Source organism: Ipomoea triloba, chromosome 8 (assembly GCF_003576645.1).
Source record: "Ipomoea triloba cultivar NCNSP0323 chromosome 8, ASM357664v1".
Taxonomy (NCBI): Eukaryota; Viridiplantae; Streptophyta; class Magnoliopsida; order Solanales; family Convolvulaceae; genus Ipomoea; species Ipomoea triloba.
This window is the reverse complement of record NC_044923.1, coordinates 9,571,301-9,589,213: the sequence shown is the minus strand read 5'-3', so window position 1 is coordinate 9,589,213 and position 17,913 is coordinate 9,571,301. Positions and strand designations below refer to the sequence as shown.

Sequence of the window (17,913 nt, the reverse complement as noted above, 5' to 3'; positions counted from 1 at the left end):
CCGATATGTGAAGTCTTAAGGCATATTTGTTATCTTATCAAATTGACCAGGTTGCTATCATGCTAATGATTTCTTTAAGAATTCCTAATTCCCATGAATGATACAAAATAAGCTACTAAATTGTTATGCAAGTAATATTGGAAAGGAGAAACTATAGGAGTTTCTGTGGCATCTTATCTATTTTATTACCAAAAAGTCAAAAACACGTGTCACAATGTATGTGCATTAACCTTAATCTTATAGCTTTGAAGTTAAAACTGGATTAGGGTGATCTGTGATGAAAGCACTAATTTAAAAGAAATCTCATGCTTGAAACTTGAGGTTTATTTCCCAGTTATGCTAAAATGCCAAGTTTTGCATGTTTAATAATCATTTTCAGAAGTGATTATATACACAGTAGCATAGCTGCATAGAGAAGCATATATGTTTTTATTTTTCTCAGAGGGTGAGTTGAAATTGAGCTTATAAGAGTTGTGTGTGTGGCTGAGACACCTTTTAATATCTCTGTGATCACAGCCATGTCCAAGCCATGGATAGTTGTCAAAAGTACCATCACTCTTTCTATGGCAAGATTGCTCAAGTATTTTAACTTGTCTTACTGATTGTTACGTCATTTCTTCTTAATAACTAACTTCATATACATTCTGCTTTATCAATTACTTCTTGCAACTTATTTTTCTCGTTTTTTGGATTATTGATATTTGAAGTGCCTTTCGTAATTGCTGATACAATTGCAGAACTTTGATGATGTACTGGTACCTCCTGATCATGTTAGCAGGAGCTACAATGATACATATTATGTGGACTCTCAAACTGTTTTGAGGTGCCACACAAGTGCACATCAAGCTGAGTTACTGAGCAGGGGTCATACTCATTTCCTTGTTACTGGAGATGTTTACCGTAGAGATTCTATTGACTCAACTCACTACCCTGTTTTCCACCAGGTACCTCCCTCACTAATCTTGGTGTATTTATCTACTTTTTGCTGTGCAGAAGAATGATATCTATTATTTTTATTGACAATTTTCTCCAAACTATGTAGATGGAAGGAGTACGGGTCTTTTCTCCAAATGATTGGGAGGGATCAGGCACTGATGCCACATCTTATGCTGCTGCAGATCTAAAGATATGTCTTGAGGGATTGGCTCAACATTTATTTGGTATACTTTTACTTTAAGTTAATTGAATGCTAAGTGGGAGTTGATGGTGATGCATTTTATTAGTTCAAAGACAGAATACGACAGTGGCAGTAAAGCTTCTTGTGAAAAATGCTAATGAGACTCCAATGCTATGCAACTGCATTCTTAGCAGTTAGATCAGTTTTTTTCTTTCTTGTCTACTCACCATGGAATTATATATAATTGGGAAGTGTGTGTTCTAGTGGATCTAAAACTTTGCAAATCACTAAAGTCTTTTTCTATTTCACTTCAATGCCGTTTCCCTAGGCTTTCTTGATTGGCAATTGACCCCAGATTGTGTTGCCTTTGATCGTTTTCTTCATGGTTACCTCTTACTAGACTAAGTTTTAAAATCATTCTTCAGGTGGTGTGGAGATGCGTTGGGTTGACACGTACTTTCCCTTTACCAATCCATCATTCGAATTGGAGATATATTTTCAGGTTTTCCTTGCTTTTTCACTTCTCACAATGATTATTAAAGTATATACTACATAATAATTTAGTTACTTTCTTCTTTTTACGCTATTATGGCGGTCTTTTCCTTATGATATTTATTATGTATTTACTTTGGCTACATGTGCATTTCACATCTCAAATAATGCATTATCTATCTAAACAAACCCATTTTTCTTGATTGGAAAATTTTTATTAAAGGCACCAGAGGGATGCACTGTGCACCCAAGTGTCCTAGTAGTACATACAAAATCAAAGAGCCCTAGAACCAAACCAGAACCTGATAATAACATGAAACCAAAATCTCATGAATTCTCCAGAAGAAAAGTATTTCAGTTTAGAACTACAAAAAACACCTACAGAAAAGAACATAAAAGTACAACTTATCCACACACACACTTCTTTGAGGGTTTCCATGAATCAAATCTTCTGTTCTCTGAATCTCATACTTTGCCTTTTCATTCTAGTTAAGTCATTCTAAGCTGTTGAGCTGCAGAGCTGTTGGTAGATGTTTGCGATTTTAAACATGTGTTAACACACCTGCTAGTTAACTCACCGTTATTAATTGCTTGACATTTAGTTAATTCTGCCTAACAATAAACAATTTGCAAGCTTTGGACTTCTTTCCAGTTGTGTATGATCTCACTCACAAAGATCCAAGCTCACTTCTTATTAAGATGCTCAGAAACTGTTGCAATCAATTGTTTCCTTGACTTTTCCAATCCTATTTTATTATAGTAAACATAATTACAGAAAACCTTATGAACAAATAAATTGATCAAATGAATGTTTCTAACTTTTAGTTTACCAGTAAAGTAAGAGTCACCTTGTAAGGATAATGTTCCAAATTTTACTGAATATTCCAAGTTCCTCAATATGCAGAATAGTTTATTTCCTTTTTTCTTGAATATTACAATGTTAATAATATTTTTATTAGAGAAATTATAGTGTACTATTATTGTTGACTTGTTATGGAATTGTTTACCAGGAAAAGTGGATGGAAGTATTAGGTTGTGGGGTAACAGAGCAAGAAATACTGAAAAGAGGTGGGAAAACCAATAATGTTGCTTGGGCTTTTGGACTTGGATTGGAACGATTGGCAATGGTTCTCTTTGATATTCCAGATATCCGACTTTTCTGGTCTGCTGATGAGCGTTTTACATCTCAAGTAAATTTCCAGCATGTTTTATTTTCGCTTGATTTTGATTTTGCATTATTATGAATCCTTTCATCTTTTTTCCTACCTAATGTTCTCAATACTGTGTTCCTGATTGCGTATAGTTTTCAAGTGGCCAACTTGGAGTGAAGTTCAAGCCATTTTCTAAGGTATTGCGTAACATTGGTATTGTGTGCTTAAAATAGTACCATAAAGAATGAATGCGAACATTTTATGATACTTGGGCTTTGCCAGAACTTAATGTTATTATTTTGTTTCTTGACCTTTCAGCTCTCAATTTTTTATCTCATTTGTTTTATAATGAGTTGTTAAAACACTTACGTTCCAGAAATTTTTTTTAAATATATTTTGTTTCTTAGTCCTGTACAGAGAGTAGTTTAGGTATTAACGCATTCAACCTTTTAATATTGTGGTTGAAATATCTGTAACCTTGCAGTATCCTCCGTGCTACAAAGACATGAGTTTCTGGATCAGTGATTCATTCACCGAGAACAATCTTTGTGAAGTTGTTAGAGGAATTGCCGGGGATCTTGTGGAAGAGGTATGCTATATCAATGGTCGGTACTTTTAAATCTTCTTGTAGAGACGGGAGCTTTTGGAAGATACCCACTTATTTACTCATGGTTTAATGTTACTGTTGTCATCACTGAAAGGAATATTCTGTTCTTAAAATAATCCTTTTTTCCAAAAAAAAAAAGGGTCGTAAGTTTCGAGAGAATCTGTAGCGAGAGCTAGGTATAATAATTAGAGTGCCTTTCTAGGATTATGTATGCCCAATATATTCACTAGTATTATCATCATAATTTAAGTAGTTTCTCTTCTCCTACACTTGGAATGCAAGCACGCTATTAACTTTAGGGTCGTAGTAGATAATAAAGTTGAAGCAAGTTTAAGTTAAGCCTATTGTGCAAAGACTGCTGATATATTTTGATTATCTTTTAAGCAGCCTGTATAGAGTGGCAAAAGTTAAATATAGAGTTTGTAGCAATTGAATGGACACTTGGGCTGCACTTTTTTTTGGGGGTGACAAGGGAAACCTGCAGCCACTACCCGAGGGTGTGCACTAGGTAAACCCCGCCTTGTGACCCTAATTGGCAAAGGACCACAATGCTTAATCAGCCTTGGTTGCCCATAGTTTACTGGCTCAAACTAAGAAAGCTAGGATTCAAACTTGTGACCTTGTGGTTATAAGTTTGTATTCTTAGCCATCTTGGCTGGGGTACCCCTTGGACTGTACATTTATGTTTATATATTATATACTCAATATCTCATGTGGGGGCCGGTTACTTTTGAAGGCCTCACGTAACACGTGGAATGTAATCTGTATAGGGTTAACTCTGATACTAAATTGAAGGATGTGTTTCATCCCAACTAAAAGACTAAGTTGGTTGTTAAACTGCACGTTTATGTTTATATATTATATGCTCTATAGTAGCAAGGTAATTTTGTGATTATAAAGTGAAAACAAGAAAAAGAAGAAACAAGGTAATTGGATGCGTGGTTTAATGATACCGAACTAAGGACATTTTAGAGTTCTGTAGATTATCTGTCCCATTGACCCATCTTCTAATTTCAGGTGCAACTAATAGACAACTTCACGAATAAGAAAGGAATGACCAGTCACTGCTATAGGATTGCTTACCGTTCCATGGAGCGCTCACTCACAGATGAGGAAATAAACGATTTGCAGGTTCACACATCTCGAAACCTCTCATATAAATTTGTTAGCGACTACCACTTTTGCTAAATGTCTATATTTATGAATGCAGTGGAAAGTAAGAGATCAAGTAGAGAGCAAATTAAAAGTCGTTCTCAGATGAGTATTCCTTCCTTACTTATTTTCCGTTTTTCTTTCTTTGTGCCGGGAACATATATTATACCTTTTCTGGACTTGTTTTACCTCTGCTAGTTCATTGCACTTGTAGATTGTATAGGGAAAGGAAAACCTTAGTGAATTTGCTGTCATTTGAAGTTTTGAAGCCAATTGTTCTAATAATATGCCAAGAGTGATGCAATAACAAGGTCTAACACTCTTTCTTATTTCATTTTTTTCCTTATTTCTTTCTATTGATTTTAGAAGAAAAAAATACTACGTAACAAATATTTTTTGTCTCTAAAATAGTACTCCTTTCTCATTTTATATGCATTTAGGGTCAGTTTGAAAAGCAGAAAAATGATTTCTGGAAAATGAGTCATTTTTCAGAAAACGGTTTCATTTTCAGTGTTTTGTTACATTTTGAAAAACTATCTGTGTGTTTAGTTTATTTTTTGAAAAATGTATAAAATTGTATTCTTTTACATTTTAATTATTTTTTAAAATATAAAAAATTATAATAATATATAAAATAATTATATTTATTTTAAAAAGTGAAAAAAAAAATGATAAGAGGTTTTGGTGGAAACTAGTCCCACTCTGTTGGAACCCACGACCATTTTCACCAAAACACCACTTAGCCAACTCAGGAAAATGAATTGAAAAAAAAATTCAGAAGTCATTTTCTGGAAAAATGGGCTATTTTGCATGGTCCATGGAAATTGTTTTTTGTTGACGGCATTTTTCAAGCGTTGTCAAACATCAAAAATTCAAAAAATGATTTCCGGGTTCTCAAACACACCCTTAGTACTATTCATTGGTCAAATTATTATTATATTTGCTTATTTTCTTTAATAGTTCCTTAAATTTTAAATTTGGCCTATTGCATTTTATAAATTTTGTAATGTAGTTTTTAAATATATAAATTTTATTTACTAAAGTTAAATTAAATAATTCAGAATATTGAATTGTAAATAGTTTGAGTGAGTCAAACTTTGTTATATGTTGCAAATATGTACTTACTGACTTAACTAACATCATGATCGAGCCAAATCAGGTCGAGTATAAACAATCACATTCATTAAGCATCCAACTATATTAGCATAAGGAATTTTTGTCATATCTTCAATCTCTCTAATTGTTTGGGGATATTGATTGGATGACAACTTAAAATGATTAGCTAAAGAAGTGCTAACTAGTTTAGATTTATTCATCCCAAACCTATCAAGGACCTTCTCAATATAATTCTGCTGAATTAGCCACAACTTTCTTCCACCTCTATCTATGCTAATTTTCATGGCTAGAAGTTTTTGTGCAACACCTTAGTCTTTCATATCAAATCCTGAATCAACTAAGCTTTCAATGCAATAATATCTTTCATACTTTTAAGAGCAATCAACATCTCATCCACAAAAAAAAACCCTAGCCTCCCTTTTCTCTCTAAAACCAAACGTCTTTCTCTGCTCAACTTCGGCTTTAACCGCTGGCCTCCGGCCGGAGCTCTAATGGAGCTTTGAGCCGGCGGTTTTGGTCACCTTCTACGTTTGTTTTCGCTCCAACCATCGTCGCAGTTCAGTCCGCCTCCGACCACCGTCACAGATCTTCTTCTTCCGTTTTCTTTCCCTTTGAATAAAATAATAGTAGGTAAGTATTGGGTTTGTGTTGGTAGTCTTGAACTCTCAATCCTACTTTGACTTTACCCACTTTTTATTTTCTCTATTATTGTGTTTTCCTCTCGTTACTTTCACAAGCATTTTTTCCTCTCGTTACTTTCACGGGCTTTTCATTTCATTAGCATAAATCGTTTAGTTTGGTTTCGGCAAGTGTTGATCTTATCCTGGGCGAGCAAAAAAGAATGATGACGAAGACCCAGATCTTTGATGAAGCTTTAAGCTCCTTGAAGGAACATAGCTTCCTAGTTATGAAACAATCTGCGATTCAAGTTTTCTATAGCATAGTTAAAAAAGTTGTTTCTATGTCTGACTGTAAGGAATGGTTTACCATTTCATTGATCGTTGATGTAAACGTTTTATGTTATGAATTAATGGAATAACTACGTTTTCTTTCAAAAAAAAAAAACAAAAACATCTCATCTACATATAATAACAGAAAAATAAAAGAATCATTATCAAAACTCTTATCATAAACACAACAATCATACTCGCGTGTGTAACTAATATGGATCACGTAAGAATTAAATCGCTTATACCATTGCCATTGAGCATGTTTCAACCCATACAATGACCTTTTAAGCTTGCAGACTAGATGCTCATCTCTGTGTTTAACAAACCCTTCAAGTAACCCTTCAAGTTGCTTCATGAAATCTGCTTATCTAGATCACTATAAATAAAGTACTAATCTGATATAAGCATGTCTAACAATAGAAGTGGAAACCTAAACATAATCTATTCTCTTATGTTGAGAAAACCCCTTTGCAACCTAAACCCTTCAAGTTTTATTTTTTATTTTTATTTTTGATACTGGTGGCTTCTCCCCATAGACCTACTTACACCCTGTAGATCTGTGTATTTAGTGAGAGTGAGTGATTTGAGTACAGTATAGTAGTGTTGTGTATCCTAAACAAAGTGTCCACATCCTCTACTACAAGTCTGCTACTTATACTACTGCTGCAACGACTCTTCTTCTAGTGAGTGTAACAGACTCCTAGTAATGGCAAGGATAATTGAGTGCTAATAATGGTGAGAATACATTGAGTGTTGGGTCGTAATAATAGAGAGCCGTTGGAGTAATTATCCTCTCATCAATGTGTAGACTTTGCATAACTGATGACCGTTTGTCTTCTTTGGGTCAATGCTTGTGGGTCAAGTGTTGTTGCCCAATTACTCTGTCGATGTATGTATGTGTGTGTGTGTGTGTGTGTGTGTGTGTGTGTGTGTGTGTGACCAATTATAGAAAGGCTAAAAGCTTAAGCGTTGATGTGTGTGTGACCAATTATAGAAAGGCTAAAAGCTTAAGCGTTGATGCCAACCCAGCGTAAATGACCAATTATAGATTTTCTTTTGCTGACAGATTTGTTTTTTTTTTTTTTTTTTTTCATCCCCTCCATCTTCTCTTTCCTAGTCATACCTGCAAAAACTCCTTAATAACCCCAACTGATATGGATGCTCTTAGGACTTTACTAAAAGGTAGTTGAAAAATATAGTTACTAAAAATTAGAGGTTACCTAAAGTCATAAACCATTTAAACCGGAATTTTATTTAAAAAAAATTGAAAAGACAAAAATACCCTTACTAAAAATAGGAAAAGTCACGAGGACTAAAAGTGTCCAAAAACTAATAGTGTGGAATGTTAAATGACAAAAACAATAATCTGTAATTAAATTTAGAATTGCCACCAAAGACAAGCACCTCTCATGGAATTAACTCAAATTTTTATATAATCGTTCAATGGTAATTAGTAGAGGTGCACATTAATAAATACAATTTCTAACGGCATTAATTATTTCAGATATTTAAAAATTTTGATTTCAGATATTTAAAAATTTTGATAGTCCAAGAGCCTATTCAGACTTCTAAGCCAAAGGAGACTATTAGTAAAATACATTATACATGGAATATATATTCGAATTTGATTTTTTTTTCACGAAATGAAACAGAGAGAAAATGCACCATACGCCCACCGTGGGGCTTGAGAACCCAAGACCACAAGGTTAAGAGCCTTGCGCTCTACCAACTGAGCTAGACGGGCTTGCATTTACATTTTAAAATGTTTATATATAGACCTTTTCAAAATTAAAAAAATAAGGCATGATTTATTTAAGATGAAGATTATTCTTTAAATCTTTCAAAAATAATTCATTTTAGTTTAGATATTATATTGAAAATATAATAGATAGAATACTAATTGTTGTTAATTGCATTTCAACAATTATTTTTATCATCCTTCATGATATTACAAATAGATGTATTGCTAACTATTTTTTTACATAACTTCTTGCATTAAGTTAAATATGCATTCCCTTGTCGATAAATATGCGTAGGTGATAGCAAAAATTAGTTGGAGAGTAATGGCATGTGATTTTGCTATGTTTAGATTGAGATATTAGAGATATGAGAGAGCAATGTTCTTTTTATTATTGATGAAATGCATTGGAGGTATTGTAAGGGTTGCATACTAAGTGACTAGGAGAAAGACCGAGTTGGGAAATTAGAGAGCTCCAATCAATAATAAGTTTTTTTTTTTCCATCTCAATCAATAATAAGTTGATACAATATGTAGTTGAGATGTAGTGGAGGTTAGATTTATACAATATTTTAGTCTCTTCCTTAATCAGCGCTAATAATAGATTAGCATGATTTTATCACAGACATGAATTGTTTAATTTCAATGGTCCAAATTAGACCATAGTTCTCACTTGAGGCATGGTTCTCATTGAAGTCGAACCCTATATATATATTGGATCAAATGAGATCACACCATAGGAGAAAATTAAGAACCATTCTTCGCCCAACCTTACATTTGAAAAATTGAATTTAAAAAAAAAAGAAAAGAAAAGAAAAAAAAAAAAGAAAAACGCAATGAATTTTCGTAATTAGTACCAACTTTATATTATGCAATTCTCAGAATTTTTCAGAAATGCACACATTATGTTGTTAAAAAGTGCATGGTAAAATATAAAAATTGCACGTTTAGTACTAAAAATTGAACTTTGCAAAACGCAAACTCTTAACTCTATACTGTGCACTTAGGCCTTTCACAATAGTTGTTTTTGGACCAAATTTTAAGAAAAGTTGAGTGAGGTGGAGGAGAGAGCGAGAAGTGAGAGAAGGAGGGAGATGCTTGCAGTAAAATGGGGATTTTGCAGGTAAAGTGGGTTTTACTTCATTAATAAGTGGTTCTTTGTTCTGCGTGTAAATCATACTTTGTGCGCTCAGAGGGCACGTTCCATGCAAGGCTCGCTGGGTGAAAAGGTATGTTTTTCAACGTAATGTGATGGATGCGGTGAAGCGTGTATGGTGATGAGTGAAGGATGTCGTCCTCTAGGAAGGCGTAAGGGAATTGGCAAGCAAGTGGATTAAGCACAAGGGCTAAAAGTGTTTGAAAGCTAGTCTTAAGCAAGTGTGTGTGTGAATCATGCTAAGAACAAAACAATTAATGCAAAAGAGTATGAAACAATCAAAGGGAAAAGGGATTCGATTCAACTTATCAAGCATGCTCACCCTCGATTTCCTATGGTCCTAGGATTTGGCAACGCTCATTGGACACAATTGAGACAAGATCACTAGTGCCAATGCCACTCTCATGGACAATGGCCTCTCTCCCATGCCTTAGCCTTATTCTCATAATAGTTAGGCTAGAAGAGGCAATTCATCAAACATTTGATGTGCCTCTTGCCTTCCACTCTCCCTTTTCTCAAAGGTGAGAAGGAAATATGAATGGTGAGGGCTTAGTACACTCCCTACTCTCGTAGGTGAGTGTTGTTATCCTAATCCTCTAGTGCAACCGGATCCTAGTTGGCATAGAGTCAAGACAATCATCCCAATCCACAATCAAACATCAAACAAGCATTATCCAATCCTAGGTTAAGAACTTTAGAACTCAAGGGAGATTATGCAAGACTAATTGACTCAAATCCTCAAGAGATCTAGCTACTCATAGTTAGAATTGAAATAAAAAAGCAATTGAATTAACAAAGCAATCAAATCAACAATTAGGAATTGAAATGCAAGAATGGAAAATGAAACTTAACTTGAAATTGAAGTAGAATCCTTGAGTAATCTTGTTCAATACAATCTTGAAATGTGAATTCCTCTCTAAATCTAGCTATGTAACATGAATTTGGAGTGCAATTGAGCTATGGAATGGAGAGAATTTGAGAGCTAAAACCTAGAGAGAGAAATATTCTAAAGTGGAGTTATGATCTATGATTGGAAGTGTAGAAGTCCCCCTGAAAAATGGTTCCCTCATCCTTTTAAACAAGTGAATAACCGCCAAAATCCCGCGATGGACGCCAGCTTGGACGCTCGTCCAGTGGCGCGTCCAAGGCGTGCTGCTGTTCTATCTTGAAAACTTCAGAGGCTTGATTTTTGGACGCCACCTTGGACGCGGCGTGGAACTTCAGAGAGTTGAAATCTGGACGCCGGCTTGTGACGCGCGTCGATGCCGCGTCCAAGGCAAGCGTCTGCTCTGCTGTGGAAACTTCAGAGAGGGAAATTTTGGACGCCGGCCTGGACGCGCGTCCATGGGTGCGTCCAAGGCCGGCCTTTGTTCTGTTTTCAAATCTTCAGAGGGTGAATATTTGGACGCCAGCTTGGACGCGCGTCCAACCCGCGTCCAAGGCCTATTTCGTCCTCCAACTTCGGCTTGTGCATCCTTCTCCAAAATATCGTCATTTCCTGTCTTTAAACACTTCTTTTTACCTACAAAACGATTGTCAAAATGTGGAACGGGGTCCGATGACAACATAGAGCATTCTAATGCAATTTAGGACCAAATCAATCATAAAAGCCATGAATTGTGCACTAGATGATCCAAAAATAACCTTATAAAGATGTCATTTTTTGCACTTATCAAACTTTCCATACTTTAAACCTTGCTTGTCCTCAACCAAGCTATCCTCAAACAAGAAAAACATGAGTGCAAAAGATGTCACAAACTTTGATATGCATGTGAGCTTAGACAAGAGAACGACGCACAATCTTGAAATCAATACATCCTTTACTCTACCAAGAAAATGTGCCTACAAACGAACCATAGGGTCTCAACAACGAATATCCCAAGAGATAATAGTCCTCTTTGCTAGAAAAGTTCATTTAAAATAACTCTTTTTCCACACTTTTCAAGCATGCAATCCAAAGGGAAGTTCACCAACTATTTTGAAAGGGCCACTAGCCGAGCCAACTAGTGGAACGATGTACACAAATCAACTCTAACTGACCACCCTTATCATTTCAAGCCCCCTAGATAAGCTAATATGAGCGGTTAACAAGGGTCTCTCCTACCCCTTAGGACCAACCGTCGGGCGACCCGATCTCACATGGAGCTCCATGCTTTTTTGAGATAAGTGCAATGGGTGCCCGGTCCTAATGGAGTAGATCTCCCCTTTTCTCATTCCCCAAGATAACCTCATCGGGCGACCCGACTTCACATGGATCTCCATGCTTTTTCGAAGACGGTGCAATGGGTACCCGAATCTTGGCGGAATGGCTCTCTTTTGTTTTCTCGTTTTCTAAGACCTTGTATTGGGACAACCGACTTCACGTAGAGCTCTACGCTTTTTCGAAGACAGTGCAATGGTTGCCCCAATGTCTTAGCAAGAAGGCTTTTTTTTTCTTCATCCCCTTTTTTAAAGCAGTGTTATTTTTTTTTTAATTTCAGACTTTTTTTTCTCCCTTCTCATTTTCTCTTTCTTAATCACACATGAAAAATCTCCTCAAAACCCTCACACTATTGAGGAAGGCCTTAGAATTTTTTAGAAATGCACACTGAGCACTCTTATGCGCTGGCAGTCCGCATGATCACAAAAGATATCATGTCCCCTCCTCCTCCATCAAATCTGTGACAACCTACCACTGCGTAAGAATTCCTACTTATCTTTTTCGTAGTTGTTTTGTTTTTGTTTGTTTAATAATCAGCATAATCATCTTACTAATTGACTTTCTTTTTCTTGAATGCATGATAGCTCCTCCCTCCAGCACCCCTCATATGCTCAAGGCATATCACACCCGAGGTAGGCGTGCAACTTCTACTCCCCTCACAGACGAATGAGACAATGAGGAGTCCTCCGTAGGCATACTGCTTAACCCTATGTTGGATGGCCTTTGGTCCTCTTTGGTGGCTTCTTCTCCCTGGAGTTTTGCACCCTTCCCTCTAGGAAATGAAAATGAGGACCTTGCCCACTACACGGCGCACCTGTCGGACTTGGAGTTTCGTTAGGCATCTTTCCCACCACCAGCTACTGAAAGGCAACCCCACCGGTGTCACCATGCACCCCCTCAAGGCAAGATGAGTACGAGCCATATGACCCCCTTGCCGTTAGATATTTTGACCAGACTCTATCTTGGGACATGACATTGCGTCTTTATAAGCCCAATTATATAGACTCCAGACGTCACAGGGTGCAAGAGATGGTACCTCCTCCCAAGCGTTTCTAGAAGGACAACAACTCCATGGACGCCCTTAGCTCCCATCTGGTGGGTGATGCCATAAATGTAAGTCATTTTCCACTTTTATGTCTATGCCACCCATACTAGTCCTATATATGATTTTTTTTTAGGTAACCATGTAGGTTATAGGGCTTCAACAACGCTTATAAGAGACCTCTTGGGAGTTCGCAGAGTTTGAGCTTGCGCGTAAGGCTTTGGCTAATGATTTAAGCCAATCAAAAGAGCACCACTGCCGCCTCCAAGATGCTTATGATGCTCTCCAGCTAGAGCTCAATTCCCTTCGGGATACCCACTCATGCCTTCTACAAGAGTACAACACTCTACAAGAGGAACACACACAACAGGAGGCTAACCATGCGACTTCCCTACATACCGCTATCTAGGAATGACAAGGATCAAAGGACATACTGCTATCTAGGAATGACAAGGATCAGAGGACTTTATTAGAGCTGTTGATGAGTAGGCTTTGTCTTGCATGCCCGAGGTTACTATGGCCTTGGTAATCTTTTCCAGACATCTCCAATCAAGTTATGGTAGATGCCATGAAGGGATGGTTGGATGTCCATGACTACTATCATTAAGTAGGTCTTTCTTTAGTGTGGTTCTCCATGTCAAGGTCTTCAGTAGATTTTGATTTTTCTATAAACGAATTCGTAGGAAGCGTTTTTTTTTTCTATTCATTTCTTCTTTTTGATGTTCTAAATGAACTCCATGACTTCTTATGGTGATTTCTTTAAACGAACTCCTGGACTATAGCTTTTTGCTTCACTTTATCTTTTTGATGAACTACAAGACTTTGCCTAATGCTTTGAATGAACTCCTTCGTGGCTTATTCATGCATATGACTCTCTTTCATGTTGTTATTTTTATCTATTTTTATTTTTTATGCACGCTGGGTTGCGTACCCTGCTCTGCAGACCCAAGTGGAGATGTGCACATCAGTTAAGGGTCACCGTAACACCCCGATTTTAAACCCTAGAACCTAGATTAATTATAACTTATACAGCAGAATAAACCAAAAGAATTCTATTAAATTAATATAAAAGTCTAGAATCCATAACCATCAGTGAGGAATGTTACCGCCACAACTACCCACTCCCGAATAGCTGCTTCGGCTAAATCCGCCAAACAACATTCACAAACTAAAATCAGAATAATAGTGTTCGAAGGGAAGAAATGCAATGAAGGAATTCTATTCCAATCTTAAGAGTTCTACCTAGCCCCAAATTCTAAAGCTAAAATCTTGGACACCACAAATATCGCAACTCTAGGTGAACACAAAGTAGACCATACAAGCTTGGACACACAAGGTAAAGAAGACAAACTCCGAACTGGGGACACACATTCTTTACCAACAAAAGGAAAACATGCCCCAAACGGGATAACGCCAAAACAAACAACTAACTCCATCCTTCTACAGATCAAATGTAGAGACCCCTAGAAACAAGCCCATCACCAATCACCCTCTTCGTCATAAGATCCCGAAGCAAACAAACTCAGGCAACTCAAGAGCCGTTGACCAAAACGTTTTCTAGTCGTTGGAGGAGTCTCATGCGCTGGCACGTAGGAGAGTGGCAGCAGATGATGGTGACGCGTGAGGCTCACATGGGTGACTACAACGGGGTGAAAAAATTATAGTAAAGGCTCAGATACCATGTTACAAAAGTAAAGAGAAATTTTTGAATATGTTGTATACTATCATATAGAAAAGAGAATACAAAACCCTATAAATAGGTGCTAGAAAACTTCGAATAGGAAAAAAGTTTCCATATGCCTACATACCTAAATTTCTAAGACTGCCTAATCGATAGAGATTCCATAACAAAAAGAAATGTTTTTTTGCCATATAAATCTCCAGGTTTTATATCCAAATTAGTAAGAGCACTGCGCGAACTAGGAGTAGGACCATCTTCAGCAGGAGGATACTATATCAACTCCTGTTATTTGCACTGCCACACTGAATTGCAGAACTTGTGGCACAGCCCCAACTCTCCAAGGTTGTTCAATAAGGTAATTTATACTGGTAACATGCTATTATATATAATGTTAAATGGCAGAGAGTACTAGGATTCTATTGACATGTTTTGATGAAAATGCAATGTGCAGACAATTGCAGAAACAGCTGGAGAGTGGTTTTTTGACAGAAGTCAGTTTCAGAAGATAGATTGCCCTTACCCATGTAACAAAAGTTGCTTCCAGTCTAATTCTTGATCCAGATCTCCATGGTTGTATACAAAATGCAAGGAACTGTAGAATCTAGTAGATAGAAAATTAGGGAAAAGGGTCAAATAAGCCCTTAAACTTTAGCTCAAAAGTCAATTAGCCCCCTCAACTTTTTAAAGGTAAAATTACACCCATAAACACTTCATTTTGATGCAATGAGACCCAAAAATAAGTTAATGACCTGCTATCACAGGTCATTAGAAATCCGGCCACCTTCCGACACATTTTTAGGCAAAAAAAAGTGACCAGCGACCGGCGAACGGTCGCCGGTCACGGAGAAGGGGAACCAACTCCTTCTCGCCGGAGAAGGAGAACCAGACGTTCCCCTTCTCCAGGGGAGAAGGGGAACCACTGGTTTGCCTTCTCCCAGCGAGAAGGCGAAACCACTGGTTCGCTCCAGCGAGAAGGCGGACCGGTGGGATGCCTTCTCCCAGCGAGAAGGCGGCTACTGGTTCGCCTTCTCGCCGGAGAAGGCAAACCAGTCGTTGGGAGAAGGAGAACCAGTGGTTCCCCTTCTCCGCGTGACCGGCGACCGTTCGCCGGTCAATTTTTTTGGCCTGAAAATGTTTTGGAAGGTGACCGGATTTTTAATGACCTGTGATAGCAGGTTATTAACCTATTTTTGGGTCTCATTGCATCAAAATGAAGTGTTTATGGGTGTAATTGTACCTTTAAAAAGTTGAGGGGGCTAATTGACTTTTGAGCTAAAGTTTGAGGGTCTATTTGACCCTTTTCCCTAGAAAATTAAATTGTTGAAGTAATTAGCCAATTACCACAAGAAACAATGAAATTTTGGGGGGAAAAGAATATGGTTAGGGAGGAAAGGCAAAAGTTGATGTTCACATATGCATAATGCTTTTGTAATTTGTACTATGTAATTCAAAAGTTCAAAACATGTAATACTTTTCTCATCAGATACTGTAAAATGTTTTTGCTAATTGCAACTTTGCATGAGGTCCATCTTAACACATAAGAACAATTAAAAGTAAAATAAAAAAGAGGATGTTTGTTGAGCCAGGAAGACACTTTCTTTTAGGACAGAAATATTGTTCCCTAATATCCAACAATCAAACACCTCACTAGCTAAGAAATATTTTGAGAAGAAATTTCAGTTAGACGAAGGTTGCTACAAGGAGGTACTACTACATAACCAAAATGTCAAACACAAACCTTAACATGTACACTATACACTTGACACACCCAAGCATCCCAAATTCAAAGATTTCTTCGATTTAGTTGCCATGCAAACTGGTCAAGAGCTACTATTGCACGAGATGCTGGGCCTATAGAGCCATCATACTTGCATAAAGAAAACACAAGGTCTGGTTGTTGACTTCTTGTTGCAATGAAAAGAACCACAATAATTTACAATTGTGCCAATATAATTATTAATTTTCAAGGAATATGAGCTGGACCTACTTGAAGTTGGGACCAGATAACTAGATAAATAATGATGCTACAATTTGCAGGCAACAACAGTTACATCTACCTCATGATCTTATAAGACACTACATGATTAACTTTGAATTCGTAATTTTTAGTGATGTTAGCATACCTTACAACACTTTTAGCATAATGTCCCTTTTAACACCATATACATAACTTCACAGTTCATTCAAAATTTTAATAAAGTACCCCCCTCCCCAATCTTTTTTCTTCCAAACCTGCAAACCTGCCTCTCCAGCTCTCCCCTAACCCCACACTTCTAACATTGTTTTGTTGCTTTCAACTTACACCCAACAAAGTGGCATCAAGACTTCATATGATAATCACTGTTGGGAAAAATCCCACCTCCTGTGACAATCAAAATCACAGACCCGACACGGTACACAAATACGAGATAATACACAATAGCCCAAAAATAAATATGAACACAAGGAACACAAGATTTACGTGGAAAACCCCAAAACCACGGGGAAAAACCACGGGCCACCAACAACAACAATTTCCACTATCACAAATCTCGGGTACAAAGTTTTAGGCTACCACACGAGCCATACATTCACAAATCATCAAATACAACAACTCCTAGGCCAAAACATTCTTATAATATTCACAGGCTAAAAGGAATAATATCTCGTACTCAAAATATTCAATCTCCAATACTAGGATAAAAATGAATACAAATATTACGAGATTATCCAAAGAGATGCCTGGAATAAATACAAGCTGACCTCAAATATTTGATGAAGATAGTACCCAAGAAGAAAGACAAACTCACGAAAAAGCTGCGTCCAAAATGGAGAAGAAAATAATGGCTCCCTCCTTCTGCTGGACTGCCGAAAATAAGAGAAGAAGAAAAATGTGTTTTTCTTCTCTACACACTGCCGCTCACTGCCTCTCTGTGTTTTTCTCTCAGTTGGCCGAAAAGAGTGAAATGAATGGGAATAAAATTTTCTTCCTCTGCTGCCGACAACATACTGCCTCAAAGAATGGAAATAGTGCATGCTTACATGCCAAATATTCCACCACTTAGACAAAAGGTGATGCCACTACATTTTGTTTTTGTTTTATTATCTCCACTTGCTGCTTCCCATACCTCCCAATGCATTTAATATAGTAAATGCCACATAGGAGGGACCCAACAAATCTCCCCCTACCGACTATGTGGAAGTTATCGCCATCCCGGCGATAGAGCAACAAATCTCAAACTTTCCTCTTGGCAAAGCTTTAGTCATCATGTCTGACCCGTTATCATTAGTATGAATCTTTTCAAGTTCAAGCATCTTGCATTCCAAGATATCTCTTATCCAATGATATCTTGTGTCAATATGTTTTGACCTGTAATGAAACGTAGAGTTCTTTGCAAGATGAACTGCACTCTGACTATCACAATAGAGCACATACCTGTCTTGAACAAACCCGAGCTCCTGAAGAAACTTCTTCATCCATAGCATTTCTTTACTGGCCTCAACAGATGCTATGAACTCAGCTTCAGTGGTA

The 17,913-nt window shown here is 37.1% G+C and overlaps 1 protein-coding gene across 5 annotated transcripts in view; it reads left to right on the top strand.

Moving 5' to 3' along the window:
- The window catches only part of LOC116027753 (phenylalanine--tRNA ligase, chloroplastic/mitochondrial-like), an 8,200-nt gene extending 3,347 nt beyond the window's left edge, over nt 1–4,853 (top strand). For all 5 annotated transcript variants that reach the window (XM_031269495.1, XM_031269497.1, XM_031269493.1 and 2 more), the window contains 8 exons: nt 738–944; nt 1,043–1,160; nt 1,543–1,619; nt 2,620–2,799; nt 2,913–2,957; nt 3,245–3,349; nt 4,385–4,498; nt 4,578–4,853. In XM_031269495.1, the coding sequence (XP_031125355.1) occupies nt 738–944; nt 1,043–1,160; nt 1,543–1,619; nt 2,620–2,799; nt 2,913–2,957; nt 3,245–3,349; nt 4,385–4,498; nt 4,578–4,628 (897 nt within the window). In that variant the 3' untranslated portion in view covers nt 4,629–4,853. The remainder of the gene's footprint in view (nt 1–737; nt 945–1,042; nt 1,161–1,542; nt 1,620–2,619; nt 2,800–2,912; nt 2,958–3,244; nt 3,350–4,384; nt 4,499–4,577) is intronic.
- The last annotated feature ends 13,060 nt before the right edge of the window (nt 4,854–17,913 follow it).